Genomic DNA, 23444 nt, shown 5'->3' on the forward strand with positions numbered 1-23444 from the left:
CCTGGGCTCCGAAAGCAGACAGGGCTGACGTAAATGTGCTCCCTGCTGCGTTATCACTGCCCTTCATCTCAGCGCCCCAGAGGCTGCAGTACTTGATTAATGTCTTTTCAAATCCAACTCCCGCAAAAAAATAACAGCCTGTTTTTCGTATGACACACTAACGCTTCATACATTTTATTTGCTTTTACTATCGCTCAAAGGTTTGACTGTGTACAAATGCAAACACACAGTTTAGACAGACATCTTATTCATATTGACATCTGTGCTCTCTGAGTAAATGTCACTTGGAGTAAGTTTAGCCAAAAACTCTTAATGGTTGGCATCAAACGCTCACCACACCCATTAACGCATTTTAACAATGTGTAGAAATAGAAACAGTGTGTCCATTGTGACTCAGAAGCCTTTGCTTTGCATCTGGGTATCTTAACACTGCCCTATTAGTTTTGCACTGGCACAGTCTGTGCATATGTACTAATATAATAACTCACCGGTGAGCTTGTTAAAGTGGATCCCTCTCCATCTCTCAACACTGTTCTGTTTTGAAATTTTCAATTAATAGAAAGTTGTTTTCAGTAACTGCTTTTGACAGCGAACAGGAAGCATGTGATACCTGTCCGTCAGAGCTAATCAGGAAGCAGCGCAGACGGTCTGCACTGGATTAGAAATTAGAAGAGAGGAGGCAGGATGATCAAGTGGGGTCACTGCACTCTGCTGCATTAGCTGAGGCCTGAAGCTCCTGAAACCACAGGCGCAGCTCTACAGCCTCTTAAGGAGCTCAGGCGGCCTAATCAAAATCAAATCATCTCCATTTTTTTCACTCTCTCCCTCTATCTTTTGGTCCTGGGAGAAACAATTACTTCTAGAGTGTGGAGGAAACCTTGGGGTCCTGGGCTCCTTGAACAGCAGCAGCAGCAGCAAAAGCAGCAGCCCAGTGCTTTAAAGTAGTCTTTTATTGGATATCAGAGCTGGAGGAGAGTCCAAAGAAAATAGGTCTTATTCATTATTAGAGCCAGCTGTGGCTTTCCACACTGATGACTCATCCATTTTTCTTTCCCCCCTATTCTTTTGCTTTTTTTCATGGTGTGGTAAAGAGGGGTGGCGGTTGAGAGGCGTGAGGGTTTCTCTGTTATAGAGCTCAGCCAAGTTGACACCGAGCCCATATCCACTGGTGGTTGTTTGTTTGGATTATGGAGGGTATCGCGGGCCACAATTGTGCCTGCTCACTGCTTTAGTCAGCCTCACTCGTGCACTCACTGTGCCACGTGGATTCCCTGCACGTTTTTTAATATCTCCACCTTTCTTTCTACTTTTTTCCCCCCCCAGTGCCGATAATAAAGACAGAACCCAGTGATGAATATGATTCTCTGGGGACTGCTGGACTGCACATGCATTCAAAGCCCTATTACAGCCAGCCCAGGCTCACTCCCATCATGCCTGTAGCTGATCCCGATGCCTGTCTGGTTGGTGGCTACGCTCCCTGCCCGCCTCGCCATGCTGCCATGCCATCGTCGTCCCCCAGCTCCAGCCCCACCCTGCATGACCTGTCCCCCGTGGCATACAGCAAGTGCCTCCCCAACAGCCCCACCCATGCAGCACCACTAGGCCCCGCGGTGCCCCCCATCCAGGAGACCCCTGGCCGTCCCAGCCTCGCCCACCCAGCATCGCCAGACCACAACACTTCCCTAGGGATGCTTCATTCCCAGGGCAGCCCCAACCACCTCAACAGCCCAGGGCCCCATGGTTACCATCCTATCTATGCCAACAGCAGTCCCTCATCCTCCCCGGTATCCCACCCTTCCACTCCCGGTGCGACTGCGGAGAGCCCGTTTGTTCAGGCCTACAGCCCCAGTCAGGCTCAGGCAGCAGCCAGCTCAGCCCAGACCGGAGGGAGCTCACCCAGCCTGTTACCCGAGGATGCCAGCCCCCCGTCGATGGCCATCACCGTCAAACAGGAGCCCCAGGAACTGGACCAGATGTACCTAGATGATGGTGAGTCACAAGAAACAAGGTGTACATCTAAAGTTTCCATTTGATAACCAATTAGTATAACAGGAGGCATTTTATTTTTCAAGATGAAAGCTTCTCTGTAGGAGCTCTCTGTCTGTGCCAAAAATGGCTGTTCATGTAGCACATCACATTTATTTAACACCTATTGCTTATCTGCAAGCCACCACACATACTGTAGCCGCACCCTGCTGCACCTCTCAGTATTTCCTGATGAAATCCTGGCAGCAGATTTACGTCACGTTTGTTTAATTTTAGACCCCGGCAGATTTATTTGCTTTTTAGCGGTCCGGCTTATGTTGTCCAAGTGGCTGCTTTACTTTAGAACAGTAAATTGCCTTGATGGGATTTTGAAACAATCTGTCAAAACATCAGAGCAGTGAGGTCAGCCGGGGTGCAGGAGAACAAAAACAGTGGCACACGCGTAGCGAAGCAAACTGTTGACACAACGACTAATGAAGGAAGCAAAACAATGGGTAGGGGTTTCCTGAACTGAACCATTCCCCCCCTCTCCATCTTTCTGGGAGGGATGCCGGGAGGCGGAAGGCAGAGGCTTTGTTTTCCCGTCTTTTCCCTGCGGAGTCGACACCATGCGGCTGTCGTCATCAGGGGAGGCTGTGGGGTCACTGGTCTCCCTCTGGCAATTAAACCAGTCACACCCAAGGGACCATATGGTCGACTTTATTGCCTCTTGTGTCCATCCAACATCGTGTCTCTTAGGTCACCAACCTGTTATCTGTGTTAACAGAGGCTCCACTTGTTGTTATGATATATACAGTATGCATAGAGCACATCATGGCGCTGTGCCAGTTTGAAATGTTCAAATCCCCCTGCATCCTAATGGAGGAGGGGGGAAGACAAGTCCGTACTGAACTCTGGAATATCACTTTCCTGTGCACCTTTTTGTTCAGTTAACCAACTAGAGCGTGTGTGTGTGTGTGTGTGTGTGTGTGTGTGTGTGTGTGTGTGTGCGTGCGCGTTTGTGTGTGCACACTTCAATCAACAGCTCAGGGAGTAGAGGGGTGATAGGCACGAGGGGATCAGGGGAGTTTTGCTGTGGAACTGTAATTGAGTTGAAATGCAGTTGTCAGCATATCTGTCAGTCCTGATGAGTCCCATTAGTCCTCACCTCATAAACAGACAGTACAGAGACGGGGGGTGTCTGTCTGTTATCAGCTCTATAAACTGATTTCCAACTTTTTCTTTCCTGTTTCTTTTCTCTTTCCTTTTTTCCCTTTCTTTTCTTTTCTCTTGCCTCATTTTCTTGACTTCATAGCAATGCTCCGTAAATCTAATTTGAGACAAAACTGCTCATTTGAAATTCTCTCTGACTGTTTTTAATACCTATGGCAGGCAGAAGCTTTCATGTCAGCATTAATTGAATAAAGTGAAACCGTAGCTGTATTTTGCATTTTGTAACGAGGTTGGAAAGGGTCCTTTTACACCAACAGTATGAAGATATACTAAGTGTACATAGCAGTGCTAAGGTGAAATCAGGTAATCTTGTTTCTGTTTCCCACTACTCCATCCACTGTCACTTTAGCAGGCTCAATCTCTCTCAGACCCGATGGCCAAATGTATTCAGCCAGTGATTACAGTTGCATTAGGGACGCACAGGAATGTGTATTGATTGGTCGAGGACAGAGAGGCAGCCCCTCGAAAAACCTCAATGTGCTGCCGTTTTAGCATCACCTAACGTCTGTGCAAGCATCTGTGGTGAGCTCCTGGAGTCCCTGTAAGTGTGTGGTGGTAACAGCATACTCCAAAGGCATCTACTGCTCCCAGGCCCGGCCCTATCCCAAACCCCTCAAATGAGCCCTAAGCTAAAATAAATAAGATCGGAAGGCAGCTCGCAGGGCGTCCCGCTCCCCGTCCGCACGCATTACCGCCGTGTGTTAGCGAGCTGAGCGCTCCATTAGAGAGGGAAGACAAGCGGATGACCTCACCACAGCGGCGGTGATTTAACGCCAGCCATGTAGAGCAGCGTTCCTCCCCAGCAATTGGGGGGCCGGTGATTTGGAGTCTGCGGGAGCACACTTGATCTTCCCCAAGAGTGGAGCGCCTCCCACGCTCGAACGCCGAGGCCTCCGGCTCTCATCAGCCAGAGGAAATGTGTCTCTCTGGCCAGGCCCAGATTTTACGCAGCCCTTGAGAAATCACTCAACTTATCAACGGTGAGCTACTGTACCACAAGGAGCTTTGTTAGTATGGAGGGAGTCTGAGATGTAAACCCCCCTGACTGCCATACACAGTCTCCATTGTAATCTGCTAAACTCTTCCCTCTGCTGTGATAGAAGCTTACTAACTATAGTGTGAGACATGAGGCGAGGATTCTAGTGTCTGCAGTAGGTTTTGTGGGAAGAATCCAGTTGGCAGTTAGATCTACATCGGAGAAGCCATTTTCACTCAGTGGCACGTTGGCTCTCACCTGTTTCAGTCTCACTTCTCATAGCTGGACTAAAGCAGATCAGCATGGTTTAGAGAAGAGGATGAAACACCCATCGCTGCTGGAAGGCTCTGCCTGGATGCGTTGTTGACTCACTCGTAAACCAGGCACGGTGGGGCTCACATAAAACCAAAGTTTCAGACATTTTGTACTTACTCACAGCCCACTATCTGTACTTTACAAGGCGTGTGACTGTGAGCAAAACGCCAGTCAAATGACATCAGTGTATATAACAATAGAATTTATGAAAAACACAGTCTGAAGCGTTTAAGTTTGCCATGTTAGCCGCACTAATTAGGCCAAAAAAAGAAATGCCAAAATGACAGCATACTTTGTCACACGTCTGAAGGAACAGTTCTGGTGACCCTCTTGTTTCAAACAAACCCTAACACACATGTCCATTTACACACAAAAACACACACGTACACTTTTTTTCTTAGACTTGGCTTTTTGAACACAAATGATTTTGGAAAATAACCCACATCACTTTTTGGAAACCCTTCATTTGAACCTCTATTCCGGGTGTTTATAGGTATTTTGCTGCAGATCTGTGTGTCGAGCAGAAGTAGTGTGCTGGCTGGTCTAGGAGGTTTTGCCTTGTGAGGCTGCTGCCGTGTGTCCTGTCTCATTAGCCGCTGCTGTGATGGGTGATATCATGAAGTGCAGCTGAATGCAGCACACAGCAAAGGAACGAGTGCTAATCAGAGGGCCAGATTTCTACCAGCTGCCTCTCTGGGAAACAGAGGGCCCTTATTCCCCAAAATAAGAAAAACACAGAGTGCAATGCAGCCTCTGCTGATTTCTGACATTTGACATATGTGCTCTGATTGCCTCGTGTTACAGGGTAGTTTTCCTTGTGATTGTTTCCTCCTCAATTCAAGGTTGGTGCATTTGAAACTCTACTAGGCTTGTTTTCTCAAAATGAAAACAGAATTGTTGTCGTCCTTCCTTTCCTCCTTTCGCTCCCTCTGGCAACTAAAAAAAAAAAAAGGTATTTTAACCTTCCTGAGGATCTCCGTCCACCACCACTGCTTCTGAAGGCAACTCGAGGCTTTCCTCATGGAAACTTTTACACATCCTGGCAAGTTGCCCAGACCCCAGGACTCTGCAAAACCCCTAATGATGATTGAGAGCGCGTCCGCACCGCGCTGAAAACATGCTGAGTCGCTAACATTGGAGTGTGCCGCAAGGCTGGCTCAGGATTGGAGGGGGGCAGAGGAGAGAGAGGATTTAAGGGGAAGGGGGGAGGTGTTCATTAAAGTGGAGGTTGAAGTGTCTAATGGGACTCACTAAAGCAGAGCTGCTCCTGTATGTTTAGATGGTATGTACTGGTGTGTGTGTGGTGTGTTTGTCTCTTGTAGGTAGTAGAATCAGCGAGATGTGGAAGCACTAGAAGAGGCAGTGACAGCCTGTACTTTCACAGTGCTCCACCTTTGACCCCCTGGCCTTTCGGGAGCAGGTCAAGCTCAAGCTAATAGTGCAGCAAAAGAAAGGCTGCCTTGCGGTTAAGTGCAATGCCAAGAACATAGTCTCCTTCTAGACATAGTGATATTGACGGGTGCGAGGAGAAGGGTGATGGCTTTTTGTATTATTTATGACTACAAAGAGGATGTGGTTTCTTTACTCTTGTTGTCATTGCTTGCGTTCCCATATAAGTGATCCTGCTTTCCTGGCAGCTCTTGACACGGTGAGATATAAGTAAAAGTTTGGGCTTGCAGGAGAAGTTTTATAGACATAGGAAAAATTAATAGGCGGCTGCACTCTAGGACTGGCCTTTAAGAGTCATTGACCGCCTAAGCTATGGATCAACAACTACACTTTTGGGATCAGCAATAGATTTGATTCAATTTCTTCTCATTAGGATGAAAAACCATTACTTACTTTTACTGTGCGAATAGAGCAGCTGTGGCTCTTATTGCCCATTATCAGATATTACAGACCTCACCAAGTGCTTGAAGGAGTGTGCTCAGTTGCAAACATGAAAATCTGTGTTGATCTGTTTGTAATAGATGATATTAATTGGTCAGTTAGCTTAAAAAAAATACTAAAAACGCATGCTTTTTACTTCATCTTACAAACTTGCGACCTGTACTGTAGTTGTATAACATTGGAAAAGAGGAGCGTAGCCAAAATTAGTGGTAAAAAAAGTTTTTATACTCTGTAGCAGCACACAGTTGGAAACTTGCGGAGACTCTTAAAGCAGATAACAGTCTGCTTAAACACTAGTTTGTAATAAAAAGTGTGGAAGTTACAATGGACGCACGGTAATGGAACCCAGAGAATACCATTGTGTCTTTGCAATAGATGAGGAACACCTTCACAGTTGGGTGGAAGTCTTCTGGATTACCTTACCACCCTCTGTTTCCTCTTACAACTCTTTTATCTTTGTCCCATTGGCTGAACATAAGAGCCTTTAGATTCCTGGTTGTGATCAGTTTTTTTTTTTTGCAACACATATTATGAAACCCACTCAATTATAGACACTATTGTCCAAGATTGCTTGCAGTTTAGCAAATAATTAGATCTAAGTGGTTACACATGACAGTGGCAATGGGGTCACAGTATTAGCGCTTTGATTTTTAGCTCTTTGTAAAAACCATTGGGAATATTATTAGTTTTGATAAGCGCAGCGAGATGAATCTGTAAGAATTCACTCCATTCATTACCGCAGCGTGCTGGCTTTTATGTGCGTGTGTGTGAGCCAGAGGATCTGGTCTGGTTTCAGTCGCTCCGTCATAATATCCACAGTCACTGAGAAAGAATGTGTCTGCTGAAAAACTGCAGCTAAATTATCTAAACAAATTGGGTTTCTTTTGTGTCTGGAGTCTGATACACGCACACGTTTAGATGAGACACTTCTGATTTTGAATGGGTTTATTTTTACCCAAATGTCAGAAATGTGTGAGGCAGATTTGTTACTGTTAAGATTTGGGTCTTATTTTCTTCCATTGCTCCAAGCTGTGTAGGAAGTGGGCACACTGTGTGGACTTTGTATGGAAGTCTATTACCTGGCATCTCCAGCAAAATTGACTTAAGTGAAGTATACAATCAAATATAGCCAAGTGAAGCCACAGGGCTTCCTTCTCCAAACAACTTTGAGTCTATTCATTAAAATTATATTACTTCGTTCATCGTACGTCATGTATTTCTTATAGTTTCTCCTGACACAGCAGTTCAGAGGCTCGGTTTATGTGGCGCACATTCTGAGGTTTAGGAAACACGCGTTGAAAAGCCGCCGAGCCCCACGGATCACAGCGGGTCAGGACTCAGACAGGGGCCTGTGGCTTGGCTGGGATCTTTCTGTGTACATCTGTGATCATGGGGCTACCTCACGTCAGACACTCTCATTACTGAATCATTATATGACATATGTCAGTGCCGTTGACAGCATGATCACTGACAGAATCTCCTTCCTCCACAAGGCTGTGAGGTCGTTAACCTGTGCCTTGGTGAAGGTTGTGTTTACCCTTATCTGCTGTCTGTATTTCTGGCTCAATTTACACCCCTTTTCTCGAGGTGCCATAAGGCAAAAGGTCTTTATGACGTGCAGAACTCAAGCCCCTTTTGTCATTTCCTAGTTTATGATCAGGTGATCGTTAGCAGCTGTTTTTTTATGTTCAAAGGGAACTGGTTTACTTCTTTTTCTTATTTTCTGTTACATTTATATAATTTTATAGTGTTGAATGTTCATATTAAACATAGCTCAAGTTTCACATAATGAGTTAAACATATGTAAAAGTAATGCCTGTCAGCAAAAATCTCAGGCTTCAGACCATTTTGAATACTCTATTTCCAATGGGTTTTTCTACTTTCGAGACAAGCCGATATCAGCTTGAGACAGAATATTTTATATGATCATCTGCTCCAGGCACGCTACTGCAAGTGTTTACATTACGTACACCGCTACATGTAGCTACATGCTAACATCAGAGAAACATGTAACCTTGGTTGCCAGTGTTGTTGATTTCTCACTGATTTCAGATCATGTTTCTGCTGGAACATGTTTAGAAGCTTTTCTTGGTGATTTTTCACAGTACAAAGTGCTGCTATTCCTTGTTACAGTAATTTCTTGGCTGCAGTGATAATGTAAAAACACTCAGATACCAAAGGCCCAGAAACACTGACCAATCAGAGCAGACTGGGCTCAAAGAAACAGGTGCTAAAACAGAGCATTTCAGACAGAAGGTGAATACAGTTGTCCCAGCACAGACAGTATGAGGAAAATTAACTGGTTTTTTTTTTAACATTAAGGCATGTTAACATGCTCTATTAGAAACCCCAAAATACAAGTATCAGCCTGAAAATGAGCTTAATAGGTCCTCTTTAAAAGAACATTGTGTAATCCATGCAAACATTGCGGCACTACTGCATTCAGCATAAAACACTGTTCGTCTGTGGAGATAACTGATATTGCTGCGAACACCACAAACACGGCACAGTCACAGAAACCATAAATTTGCCTTGAATCTTGGATATTTCCTGCTGGCATTAAAAATATGAGCACATGGAAAACTCATATGGTCCAGGGAACATACCAAACACCAAACAAGCAGAATTTATTTGCATAAAGACACATTTCTCTTTTCTGACTCTCTACAGGCAGGTCAGGGGTCGGGATAAACCTTCTGGACAACATCCCTATGCTTGGTGTCTTGCTCAAGGACACGTAAGCAGTCACGGACAGTTAAATGTGGCTACACAGATGAGATTCCCCATTTGAACATAATAACCACACTGAGATACTCGCCCCCAAGAAGTTGCAGTGTTTTTGGTTTTGTATTTAGGGGATGTAAATACCTGCGGCATCAGTAAACAGGAGCAGGTCTCCGTCCCAGACCACTTAATAACAGCTCCCCATCTGAAATTTGTTAGCTCAGTGAAATAGTATCCTGTAGCGACGGATGTCAACAGAGAAGTCTGATCCAGCCGGTGGGGATGGGGAAAGCCGTTGGGTTTTGCAACTCTTGGCGGAGTTCGCTGTCTCCTCCATGTGCAGATACCTCAGAAAGAAGAGGGTGGGAGAGTCATAAAGAGGGAGAAGAGGAGGGGGCATGAAGATGGAAAGTGAAACACAGATGCAGATAGAAACTTAAAAAAGGTGAGATTCCCGGTAGAATCTGTCACAAGACTATAAACCAAAGGCACATTTCGCCTGTTTTAGTGTTACAGCCCATTGACAAATGATTGTAAACACAGGCAGGTTAACGTAAAAGCAAAATAATCACCCTATACCCAATCCATCACTTTCCCAAGACAAACATTGGAAGAGAGATTCAGTGTGTTCTTTTTTAGTGTGTCATCTGTTGTCGTATCTTATGGGCCTAAAACAGAGGGACAGCTGTGAGTCGTGAGATGCATTTTAGGGTTTTGAATTTTTGGGGTCAGGAGATTCTCATCATGTCCTCACATCCAGGAATATTCAGCGAGCATGAGAAGAAGCAGGTCAGCCATAGGAATAAAGGAGACACAGACACACAGACAGACTAAGAGAAAGAGGGGAAAATCTGAGGTGGAAGAAAGTAGCATGCAATCTTGGTGATTTTCCCTGGCAGCTTCTCCCACTGCCCCTGTTCTTCTCACACACACACACACACACACACACATGGATGCACAGACACTTTGTGCTCCTTTCACAGCTAAAACTGTTAAAACCCAAAGTCTAAAAGTCAAAGAAAGATAAACACGGCCGAAGTTAAAGATCACAATTTTCTTCCTCTCCCACCAGCGGCTCACTTGCAGCGCCGAGACTTACCAAGCAGTGGGTGAATGGGTTTACTTCAGGGGAGGGAATGATCATAACTACTGAACTGTAAGTGTCTTACTGTTGACATATGACCCACGGCAGTTATAAACCTCAACGGGTCCCCCGGCTCTCCTGATTGTACTCAGCTGAGCTCAGTTCCTCTCAAAACAACGTTCTAACAAACAGGGAAATCCTTTCACGTTCAGTAAGCCTTTTTTTATAGTGTGAAGCACTGAGAGATTAACTGATGAAGGGCTACAGTGGCGCTATGCAAATCTCACAGTTAAAGGTCTTAACTAACTGCTGTGCTGTGTTTAGTACTGAAATATGGTAAAGCAACTAACACTACATTTTAACAAACGCCCCCAAACCCTGCTCCCACATCCCTTATAGCAGTATATAAAAAATGTAATAAACTGTTTATAGCAAACTTAAATGTAATTGGAAAATGTAAGTGTTTATTTATGTACTTGTCAACAATAATAATCTATAACATATGTAAATATTAATAGACTCAGATTATTTATATTATATTTTTATTCATTAATTACATACTTATACACTCACATTCATGCACTGATGAAGGCCATGAGATGCAGCTAAAAGCCCCACAAGAAATATAGCAAGTGGACCTTGAGTTGAGATTTTTTCATGTGAAAGCTCAACGTGTCTTTATGACTTATGAGAACATTTATAAATGATTTGTGCATGTGTTTAATTGCAAGGATGTGTGTAATCATAGAATTACACACTAGGACTGGGCAATATGACGATATTATATCGTTATCGTGATATGAGACTATATATCGCCTTAGATTTTGGGTATCGTTGTATCGTGATCTGGCATAATGGTGTTTTTCCCTTGTTTTAAAGGCTGCATTACAACGAAGCGATAGAAATGTATCATCTTACCAGACTATCATCTCACAGACCACATTATTGATGATTATTGATTAAAAAAATTGTATTGTGTTAATATTTTCTAAAAGAACAAACAAACAAACCAAAATCAGAGAGGGTATTTGATCAGAAATATTGTTTTGTTCATTTTTGTTTCAAACATAAATACAACAGTCCTAGCATTGATAAAGTGCTTTTGAGAAGATTCAAAAATATTGCAATATGTATCGTGTATCGAGATATAGCCCAAAAATATCATGATATAATTTTCAGGACATGTCTCCCAGTTCCAATTACAACTACGCTATTCTTTGTTATCAATCACTTGTTAACTGTCACTGGTTAATGTACCACCAGTTGCAAATGCCTCATAGAAAAACTGTTGGCAAGTACATAAAGAAACACTAAAAATGTCCTAATATCTGCTTACAACTACATTTCCATAAACCATATATTAACTATTGATATACTGATAGCAATTAATAACGACATCTCTCATGATGTTTGTTATTCGTGTATAGCTTATGAGTGATCAGAAAATTACCTTATTTGATAACTATTAATATAACTATTAATACAGCCATTAAGTACAATTTATAAACACTTTATAAAGGGTGCCTTATTAGGAAGACGTGCGAAGGTTTTGATACGCTGAAACTGACAACTTACTTGTCTGTTTGACTCCTCAAATCCAGTGAAGTTTCTAATACGAGAAGACAAGACAACTCTCTCTGCTCATGTTGTAAATCAGTCACATCAAATCTGCAGGGAGCTGGAGCTGGAAAGCTCAGCTCCTAAACACTGTGTGAATGAAAATGTCATGTACATTTTAATTAAATCAGCAAGATTTACTGCATCATAGAGTGAAATAACAGGCTTCTGTTAAGGTATTTAAGTGGCAGGTTCCCTCCCCGAGCCCCAGCAACTGTTAAAACTGTGTGGTTCGAAACAGCACGAACAGAAGCAGGTGAAAATGCCTTTGTATGATTTAGAGGTGACAGCGAACGTGTCTGTCTCACCTACTATCCCTGGAAGAGTAGCCTGGTCTTCATCTCTGACTCTAACGCAGCCTGGGATTCTTGAAAACTGCTCCGTCTCCAGATGGATCAAAGTTTGTCTGTCTATGGAAATCAAAGCGAGGTCGATGGAAAGGAGATAAGTGCAGCGTTTGCCAAGATCGCCTCGGTCTGGTCTACTTGAATAAGTCCACGATGTGCCCTGAGGCGACCTCCTTCTCGGTGTCTTTGATTCCCTGTAGGCGCTGAGGATTTAAAGTTGCAGGGCAGCTCTCGGGGTCAGCAGACAGAGTGTTAATCAGATCACACGCTGCTTCAGTACAGAGTACTAGAGCTCAGCGGGGATGTTGAAAAGAGAAAGGCCATGTCCTTGTGTGCAGGAGGAGCTTTTTAAAGATTTAGTTACCTTTAGTATGCTATTTAGTGCCTTTTCTCTGACTTTAGGCTGACACCTGCAAAAACCCTTTGTCTATCTCATCCAGATGCTGGATCAGTGTAAATGTGACTTTCATCAGAGCATGCTTTTCAAAGCTTTAAAACAACCCATAAGAGACTAGCAATGCCAGTTTGAGCAAGAGGACTGCGCCAGAATGTCCAGTGGGCTGTAGTTCTTCTACTTAGAGGGAAGATAGAAAAGAGGAGAGGTCTAAAAAACATGCTCAGGTTCCCCAGAGACCTTGCTTCTCCTCACAAGCAATTTAGTTTGAAACAAAAAACACAGAACGAACTGACCAGTTTTAGCATCTTTACAGAGCCAAACTCTTGCTAGCAGATGACAGCAAGCAGAGCTACGGCTTGGATGGCAAAACAGACAGGTTAACTAAAGGCCACGGTGTGCAGATACGCACTCACAGGCAGACATGCACATTAAAAAACAGGAAGGAGCCTCTCTGAGCTATCTCTCTGTGATGGATAGCGAACCATAAAGTTCGCACTGAGGTAAACCTTTTTGGACACGCTAAAAACAGTTCCTCTACGTATAAATAAAAGAAAACAATTCTGAAATCCCACAGAACGACTGGCAGGCAACAGGTGATTTAAAGAAGCACAATACAAATGCAGTTATAAATCGTATCATATGCAGGTGCGCTGCCAAATTCTCACTCAGACGGCTGCAACCCACCGAAGTATGATTGTTTCAATATGCTCATATTTGTTCACCGGGTGCCATTTTGAAAACCAGTGAAATCTCAGGCCGTCTGCGTCGGCATACGTTTCTAATTCTGAATCAATCACAGTGAGTTTATCAGATGGCTGAGTTATTTTACCATAAACCCACTGGTAATGAGCCATACAAAGAGTTTTAATCTGTCTCCTTTCGTATCTCAATTACAGAGATGTGTGTGTTTCACTCAGTTTGGTGTGTTTTCAGGCTTTGGTGTTTGCTTTATGCTGTTATGCTTCACTAGTTGTGTGGAACTGAGCTTTTGATTTTCTCACAGTCTTGAGTCATCCATACACATTTTATGTCAGAAGCTCTTTAGCTTCTTACTTTTAGGTTTGCCTCTGATAAACACTTTGATTGCTGAGTTGTGCTTTTCCTCCACTGGAGCTAAATAAATACTTTTCAACTCAACACAATCAAACTGAGCTGTGAAATGAAAACAACTGAAAGCATGATTTTGCTGCTCAGTGTTTGAGCATCTGCACCTCACTCACTGACATCATTTATCAGTCAAACTGTGTAGGCGGTACTCTGGCATCCTTTTGTTTTTCTGTTGAAAGAGGACATACTATATGTTAATATGCAGGTGCACTTATGGCAGTTAGTGTATTAGATCAGTGATTAGATCAGTGGTTTCCAACTTGGGGGTCTAGACGACAAAGGGTCCCAAATATTGATGTAAGGATCACAAGATTATTAAAGGAATATTCACCCACAAAAGCATACTTTTTATATCATTTACTAAACTCATGCTAGGTCGAATTGGTAAAGAAAAATGAGATTTTCTTGCGTGCCTTCGCTGTGAACGAAGAATCCAAACACAGAGAAAAGTCTTAATGAATTTAAGTAAAGGGGGGCCGCATTTAACAACAGCAAAAGTACATCAAAGCAACTGCTTACAAACTCTCAAACAACTCATGCAGTATGATTCAAGCCTCATTTATCCAGTTGCATGCTCAGTACTTCACAAACACATGCGTTTTCACTTAAATATTACTAAAAACATGCACCTGAGCATGTTTATGTGGAAGTGTGTTAACTAGTACGCAGAAATTCTAGTGTTTGGGAGGTACTGAGTATACGACTGGATAAAAGAGACTTGGATTACACTGCACAACTTGTGTGAGAGTTTGTAAAGGGATGTTTTAATATAGTTTTGCTGTTGTTAAACATGGCCCCCATTTACTTCAATTCGTCAAGAACTTTCTCGATTTTTGTGTTCTTTGTTCACCATGGAGACATGCAAGAAACATAGTTTTCTTTACAAACAAACGTTAAGAGTAATTGATATTCAAATGTTCCTTTTTTTGGGTGAAGTATTCCTTTAAAGTCAAAAAAGAACAAATATCAGTTCATTGTTTCTGGACTGTAACAATATATTGTTTATTTTGCTGTTGTTTGCTGTTCAGTCTAAAACAACTGCACAATGATTACAGAGAAGTCAGTGATGAGGGCACTGAAGAGCAGCTCCAACCATGTAAACACCTCCCCCTCATCCTCCCCAGAGACCGACCTCAAGCGAGCACACCCGCGGCCTCCTGGGCCCAGGAGGAAATGAGAGGAGGAGGAGGAGAGGGAAGTGGCAGGCTCACAAAGAGAGACAGAGTGAGGTGAGATAGGGAGAGGCGCAGCACACCATGCGAGATCAAAGACAAAGGTTATGCACCGCTGTGGCCAAAATAAGCACATCACTGGTGGGGCTCTCAGTAAAAGTTGTTTGTCTTTAGATTTCTAATTTAGGATACTGCTGTTTTATTGTCCTCAAGCCCGGATCACAGCATTTCTAGTTAATTTGGCTGTTTTCAAGTGATTTTAATCAGACACCTAAATCCTCCTGGGTCAGACCATTTGCTTTGGCAACATGTCAGATTCAGCTGACATCAGAGGACCATAAAGCATGTCCTCTGAAGAGTGAGACGCATTACAGACTCACAGGTGGAGATTAGAGCCCGAGCTCCACTTTGAGTCTCCACAAGAGGCGCAGAGAGTGTGTCATCCTTATTTCTCAAGGCCGCTCCAGTTCTCTTATCCAACTGAGCCAGGAGCCCTTGTCTAAAAACAGCAGCAGACATATTGATTGGAAATCTCTTCAGTGACATCAGAGCACTTACTGTTTACACTCTGTGCTTTATTTCTTCTTTTCTCTTCAGCTCTCCAAAAGAAGGATCGTATCACTCCTCTTTTGGCGTCCCTGCTCTGTGTGCAGCTGAATCAAGTTTACAAAAACCCCAGTTCCACACAGTATTCCTAGTTTGTTTTGCTTTAATCAGTCTCATTGTTTCATTGTTTCTCCTCTATCCCATCTCTCCTCTTCCTCTTCCCATTCCCTTCTCCTTTCTGATCACCCATTTATTGCAGTCTTGCTTTCCATGACTGGGTTGTCATCATTTTTATTAGCTCAGATCTTCTTAACTGTGGACTCATACTGAAAGCATCATTTTGCTGCTCAGCGTTTGAGCATCTGCACGGCACTTGTTGACATCATATATAAATCAAACTGCGTGGGCGGTAGTGTGGCATCCTTTCGCTTTTCTGTTGAAAAAGGACACGCTATATGTAAATATGCAAGTGCACGTATGGCAGTTAATGTATTAGATCAGTGGTTCCTAACCTGAGGGTCTAGACCCCAAATGGTCCCAAATACTGCTGTAAGGGTCACAATATTATTAAAGGAATATTTCACCCACAAAAGGATTATTTTTATGTCTGTGGCAGCTGGACAGAACAATGCTCAGAGAGGCTTAAGTAAAGAAAAAATCAACCTGAAACTATCAAGTGGAGGTGGGGGGACAAAAACAGGATTTCCCCAGTGGAAAACACCCTTGACTCTACGTCTAAATCATATATTTCTTGGCGTCATTGTTCACCTCAGCAGTGTGAGGAGATGATGGCACAGCAGTGTTTTGTTCTGAAACTAACTGTGGCTCTGTGGCCCTATCTCTTTCGCTCTTTTTTCCTCCTTTCCTCATCTCCTCTGTCAGTTGCGGAGACTGAGTGGTTCCACATGGGAAAGCCCAGGGCTTCACACATCAGCCTAGCTGTGGGGATGAAATATGCTGTCTGCACATATCATCACATCATTAGGCCCAAAGGGATCCCTGCGATGGATTAGAAGCTGTCTACCTGCAAGGCACAGATGAATTTATGAAGCACTTTATCATGATGAAGCATTAGTGGAACACTTTGTCTCTTTCCATTTGTGTTTATCTGTGGGAATAATGATTGTGTCTCCCTGCGTTTCCCTCATTCTCTTTCAGTCTCTCCATCTTTATTTCTCTGTGTCATTTGTGTGTGTGTGTTCTGACCTTTGACCCCTCCCTGTTTCTGACGCTGCCGGTTATCAGCGCAAGACAAGTTACGTTGTCCGAGCTTCTCTCCGTCCAGCCGATTGAGCCGTGCGTGGGAGGCAGCAAATTGTCCATTAAGTGTTTCTGCTGAGGCCCGAGAGAAGATTTGATATAGCAGGGAAACAAAAGTAATATGTACCAGGAAATTCAATTGTCTCTCTCTAGCAAGTTTGAGCTTTAGTTTGGCTTCCCCACCAAATCACATGAAAGCAGTTCAGATGAGGTTTAACTTGGAGTCTCTCTTGCCGCCAGTCTCCTTTTGCTCTTTGTGAGGCCTGCACAGATTTGATGCCAGTGTTTATCTGTGTTTATATAAAAGAGCTGCGATGACTCAGGCTTACTTCCTCAAATGCTGCTGTGCCACAATAGAAGGAAACTACCTCTTCATTTTCACTAACCTGATGTGCTACTACAGGGGTAAGCATAGGAAATCTCCCCCTTTGCTGCAGTGTGAAAGTCCTTGACCCTCACACAGCTGCAGCTTATTCATGTAGTGAAAGTGAGAGGAGTTCAGGAAGGTGCCCTCCGCTACTTTGGTATCAGGAGACTCCAAGTGAGAACAGAAATCCCTGGCAGGAAGCCTCCGTTACAACCTTGAGTTCAGGGGTTGTGTTTTGGATAGTCAGCTGAGGGAAGCCAGGGGAAAGTGAAGTCACTCTCTGCCAGGTCATTGCCAGTCAGGCCTTATTTGACCGAAGGAGATCGTGTTACGACAGCACGGAACCTCCTTGCGGCTCTCAGGCCTCGAGGCTCGGCGTCTTACCAGACCATAGGGCATCCTCTGTTCTCTGAGGAAGCCCTGGCTGTTATCGAACCCCAGTGCACAGTGCTGTCCTCTAATAATGCTAACTTAATCCCCAGTGCAGGTCAGGTTCACACTGAACTCTCAGAGTAGCCAAACTAAGTCACAACGCCCATGCTTGGATTACTGAATAAGAAGGAGGCACAAATGCAGCTCCACCATAACTTCTTGTTCCTTTGATCAGTCAGTTCTTTTTTCCATAAGCACAGGTAACTTTATCTTATCATGTGAATCACAATGTGTCATATTAGTTTAGACTGGTATCAGAATCGCTGCCCATATTCACAGTTGTTCAGCGATTCAGGTGGTGGTTATGTAGGTGTGTTGTGCTCATTTTTCACGTTTGGAAAAACTTTTGGTCTTGACATCCTCCTGTGCCAGAGTCAAAAAGACTGTGATGGAAAAAATGGCCACAAAAATAGGGGAAGTGTGGCTGCATGTTTGGAAGATTTGGGGGTTTTAACGCCTCAAAATAAAAAAAATTCTCTTTTGTGTTCTTGTTTATTAGGGGGTAGGGTAATTTTCCTATTTGTGTCCTGACAAAGCAGTCTCCAACAAAAAGTTAAGCCTGGCTCAACTTTTGCTTTAACTACTGTTCACCATCATTGTCAAAATGGAGGCTAAGCTGTCATAACTGTAACTCTAATCCTGGTACGTAGGTTTATAAAGCCCTCTGCAGTGTTCTGGCGTCTGTTAAGCCTTCAGAATTATTGACATATTACTCTAAATGCACTTCCTTGCTTTGATTATATCTTGTTAGCAGTACCTGTAGCAACATGCCCACACCCACACAGTCCCTCATGGTTTTTGTAAGCTGTGCTATTTTTGGTCTGAGAGCCCACTTAGTCTGGGCCTTCTGTTACGGTTGGTCTTAGCACCTGCTTCAAATGTTATCAGCCCATTAAATCACCATTCTCAGCTGTCATCAGTAGTGTAGATTTGGGGCAGTATTGCCCTGCTCCGCCTCCCATATTTAAGATTGTTGTTAGGCAGCAATCTCTCGTGGCTGGACTAATTATGAAGGGAGCAAGGAAGGAAGTCAGGTGATGGAGCGTAGAGAGCGCAAAGTCCATGTGGTGAAGGCATCAAACAAACACAGGACTTTCATTCAGGAAACAGCCGTTTGCAAAAAGTAAAAGTTGACTCATTTTAAGCGACATACATAAGTTAACTTACCTAACATACTTAAATACATCACATATGTAACCTATGTTAACTTACGTTTCATAACAAACACAGGACTTTCACCCACGAGACCACTGTTCATGTGATGTGTGTTACCAAAAGTTAAAGCTGACACACATAACCTATGTTGACTGACTTCCATGACTTAGGTTATGTAACAAACACACTTATTTTAACCCAAACCATGATCTTTTCCTAAACCTAACCAAGCAGTTTTTGTACCTAAACCTATTAAAACTGCGATCTCATTTCACAATGTTGAATGTTCACCTCTGGCCAACTGGTTTGTCCCATCTGAAGCATTAGAATGGTATTGATAACTGATAAGGGTCATTTAATGTGTTGATTACATTTGAAATGGTCGGTCTTAGACAACCTGTAACACATGAAGCAAAGTGTGGCCCACCCGTGTGTTACATGGTTGCTTTGAGAACCAACATGCCTAGGTTACAAAGGTGGACTAGTACTGTATTGTTGATGTATACACTACACAGGCAGCATGTGAACAGGAGGTACTGCACCACCCCTTCTAAGCAGGTAGAGGCAAATAATTTCCCATCACAGTTGATACAGAGGGATTATTTTAGCGATGTCAACATTCATTCAGCCAGCAGTCACACCCGATGGAGACGGGGTGCAAGCCACTGCCAAGAAACACTGGTAGGCCTTCACAAAGGAGCTGAATTGTCCATTGAACTGTTCAACACGGCTGGCACCAGAGTAACACACAGTCATATTTTTGTGTCACTCTCACACCTGCCTGAAATAGATCTCCCAGCCGCCCAGCCCTAACTATAAGTCCTGACAGGTCCAGACTGCGGTTCACTGATTGCACTGGCACTGCGGCTAATAAAGGATGTCACTCTGTTTAACCAAGACTAGCAGGGTGCTTTTTTTTTTTCAGCAGGGGAATATTTGGAGTTCAGTTTTCCGCTGTTTTTGTTTATTCATGAGAGGGTGTCCTCCCAGTTACAGCTTTCCATTATTAACCTGGGCAACTGAAAAAAGAAAAAACAAAATAAGTTTCCATGGCTGTTGAGAGGGAAGGCAGGCCACAGAGAGTTCATTTATGTACGTACCTGCCAACAAACATGTTACTATTGTGTATCGTATCCTAGCATTCTTGTTTACAATATCATATATAGACCAGTAAAGTAGAGAAAAATCACCTGGCATGTTTTTTAAAACTAGCTTTACAAGCCCTTGTACCCTGCCTGTCTATATTATGCAAGGGGTTGAATTTTCGGAGCCAAATTCCACTCTGGACAAAATGTTCCCCAGCATGTCCAAGTTCCCTTATGCTGCATATTTGTGGTTATCTAGTCACTTCATGGAAGGTGAGACAGACTCAAAAAAGAAGAGCTGTCATGCGGGAGAGTTCGACTTAAAAGGAAAAACAGAGAAATGTGCACTGGCAGAGCGGATTGTGGTTCTTTTGTCAGCAGTGAGGATTTTTGTTTTTGAGAAAATAATCAAAACATTTGAATTAAATAAAATCTATCGAATAAACAAAATTAAACTAAATGCATTGGAAAAGCTGTTGCCAAAGACAACATGACTGGTTTGAAATATAGCATGCACACGTATTTTCATTCACAGTCATTACCTGTTTATCTGCCAGTCAAATTTCTTCATTTCCCAGAAGTTGTTGCAACTAAATAGTGACACGAGCTACCCCATTAAACAGCTAAAAATAGCACCTTGGTGTTGTCTTGTGGTGTAACAGTTGGCCACATCCTGCTTCTGAGATTCTCACATTGCTGACGGAGTACATAGATGAAAACACAGGGGCCAGAGTTTTACCTTTCTTGTCTCTTTATCACTTGTTTCTTCAGAATGGAACATCGCTGGGCATGCCAATGGAAAATATTAGTTGATAAAGTGCAGCGAAATAACACCACAGTTGATATGTGGGTGGAGGAGACGTTGCTTTCTTTTTTTTTCTACAGTGACTGAAAAGAAGAGGGGAAGCCACTGCTTTCCCTCTGAGAAAAAATAAAGAGTATATTTGTGGCTTCTTTTTTTTACCGCAGAGCTTTTGGGTTTTCCCTTTCCTTTCTTCAGAATTACCTGGAGCTGTTGTCTCACGTTGGCTAACAGAAAAGAGCTGCAACATTAAAGTTTGAGCATCTAATTGTTACATGTGCTTGCACTTCCTTTATGTCCTGCGATGGCAGAGCTAAAAATAACCTCAGCGTGTAAATGCCTGTTTAGCCCGGAGCGGAATAGAGTTGAAAACAGCCAGCAGTGTTGGCACAGGTGGGATTTTTCCGATGGGAGTTCCTCCTGTTTAGGGAGGTGAGTCCCAACCAATCTGTTTGTGTTGTGTGTGTGTGTGTGTGTGTGTGAGTGTGAGGATAGGTGGGTGTTTGCCTGCATATAAAAAGCACAGCATGCTATTATAGGTGTGTGGCCTACTTTAAAAAAAATGTGGTCCGTGACACATTATTTATTTATTTATTCATTTACACATTCATTTTTGTTTCCATCCTTGGTACTAAGTGTACATGTTGCTACTATGTGTCTTCACATTTCCAATAGATCAGTTCAGCCAACATCAGAGCCATTGTTATACAAGCAACAGTATGTTATTTTCATTTTTCTATCAGCATCATAGCTGTTCATTGTGGCACTGTGCCATATTCACAGCACAGAAATGTTTGGGTATTAAAATGCCCTTGCCTTGTTTTTTTTTACCCCCTTATGTTTTCGTCTTGATCAGTGCAGATGCTTCACCGTTCACCACACAGTATCTAGTGATAACAAAGTGCAGGCCTCAGAGTGGGTGGACTTCCTGTCTCGGCTCCTTGCTGCAGATGGTGGTCTCACCAGATTTTGTCACACTCTCTCTCTCTCAGTCTACATCAGTCCTCTTTATCACGGCAAGCTCTATGACTAAGGAGCTTCTTGTTTGCGTTGAGCCACAGGGCTCAGGGTCCTCGCCATCTTCACAGTCACTTCCCTCTGTTGTGCCAAAGAACACAGAGCAGATAAAGGCTGGGGACTGATCTGTGTCTGCCCGACTGTGGGAAAGGCGCGGGCACAGGAACTAGAGCAGGAAAGACAAGACGATGACTTCAAAACAGAGATGTGTGTATGGGGCCGATATGAGTTTTAAAGGCTGGCAACGACAGTGATATGTTTGGATTGCAGCTACTGTTATCCAGCTTGACCACATTTATGCCAAGTATCCAGTGAAGATAAATACATGCCAAATCTGATATCAATGGATTGAGGCAAAATAGAAAATCTAACACAAAATTTGCAAATAAAACATGACTCAGATTTACAGTTACTGCAGTACTACCTTCCTCCAGATTTACTATGTGGTAGTTTGATTTATGACATTCATTTGGGGCTTCTGTGGCTGAGGCATGTAGAACAAGTCGTCCATTAATTGGAGGATCAGCAGTGCACATTTCAAAGTATACTTGGGCAAGATACTGTGAGTGCGTGTGAATGCTTAACTGATGAGCATTTGGCACCATGTATGGTAACCTCAGCCACCAGTGTGCGTGTGAATGGGTGAATGTGGCGTGTAGTGTAAGAGCAGTTTGAGGGTTTGGAAGACTAGAAAGACACTATATAAATGCAAGTCCATTTACCATTTAGATCAGGGATGTCAAACTTTAGTTCATGGGCTGCATGCAGCCCAATTTGATCTCAGATGGGCCGGACCAATAAAACCATCACATAATAACCTATAAGCACCATGAGCTCCGATATTTTCCCTTTTTTTGTGTAGAAAATTACAAGTAGACTCTGCAGACTTTCATCCTTTTGCAAAACAGATGAACAGACTTATTTCAAACTCCACACCCCTAGTTTGCAACAAAGATATTTTGCTATAAAGGCTAGAGTCAAAACTGAAATAATGTTTTCAGCTTCACAGTCACATACTGTAAGACGCTGCACAACTGCTGACACATAAACTGATTGTAATGTGTAAAATCTGTGGCATGACCCTTTAAATTAGCACACACCAACTGACACACAAAAAGCAAGGACTCTCTGGGCCCTTGGGTTTCAGGGCTCTAAAACAGTTGCTGACTTCGCTTGGCTGGAAATCCATCATCGACAGGGATTTAAACTGACAACCTTCCCATCACAAGCCTTGTCTCTGTAACTTCCAGGCCACCTCTCTTCATTAAATGTGATAGTGTTTTAATGATCTGAATTGTTACTCAATGTGACTACTTAATAATGATCCGCAACTTCTCTTCTTTCCGCAGTTAACGAGATCATCAGGAACGACCTCTCCAGCATTTCCGTGCACACTCATGCATAGACGTCCAGAAGTCTTCTGCAGCAACACACACACACACACACACACACACACACATACACACATAAAAAGCAGCAGCAACAAAAAGAGGACAAAAAACCCAGAGATCCAGATGATGAAGAATAAAGTTTTGACCAGGATCTCCCACCTGACCGTCATCACCATCAGCTCCTCCTCACTCAAAGACTGGCTGCAGATTCACATTGACAATCACTGGCAAGCTCTATTTGAATAAACAGATGAATGTTATATTTACAAAAAAAAAGGGAAGTGATATCAGGGGCAAAGTATACAACTACACTTGCCTTAATTCACAGCAGATGTTCTTTAGTGGACCAAACAGCTCAATGAGACTGAATTCCTTCTATCGTTGACAAAATGACAATCTTCATTTCGAGTGTGATCTGTACGTTAATGCATGGACAAGCTAAATGGGACAACAAGTGTCATGCTTCATCACTTTGGTTCATTTGTTTGTGCAGTCAGTCGGCGACAACCAAATTGGTGCCTTACAGCAGCGATATTGACAGCAAACAACAGCAGCAAATGCA

General features: G+C 43.2%; 1 protein-coding gene across 2 annotated transcripts in view; it reads left to right on the forward strand.

Moving 5' to 3' along the window:
- Positions 1-23158, forward strand: part of LOC117265565 (nuclear factor of activated T-cells, cytoplasmic 1-like) — a 64300-nt gene extending 41142 nt beyond the window's left edge. For both annotated transcript variants that reach the window (XM_033640114.2, XM_078171942.1), the window contains exons 9-10: positions 1324-1989; positions 22841-23158. In XM_033640114.2, the coding sequence (XP_033496005.2) occupies positions 1324-1989; positions 22841-22896 (722 nt within the window). In that variant the 3' untranslated portion in view covers positions 22897-23158. The remainder of the gene's footprint in view (positions 1-1323; positions 1990-22840) is intronic.
- The last annotated feature ends 286 nt before the right edge of the window (positions 23159-23444 follow it).

The sequence above is a fragment of the Epinephelus lanceolatus genome, chromosome 10, assembly GCF_041903045.1.
Source record: "Epinephelus lanceolatus isolate andai-2023 chromosome 10, ASM4190304v1, whole genome shotgun sequence".
In the NCBI taxonomy this organism is placed as follows: Eukaryota; Metazoa; Chordata; class Actinopteri; order Perciformes; family Serranidae; genus Epinephelus; species Epinephelus lanceolatus.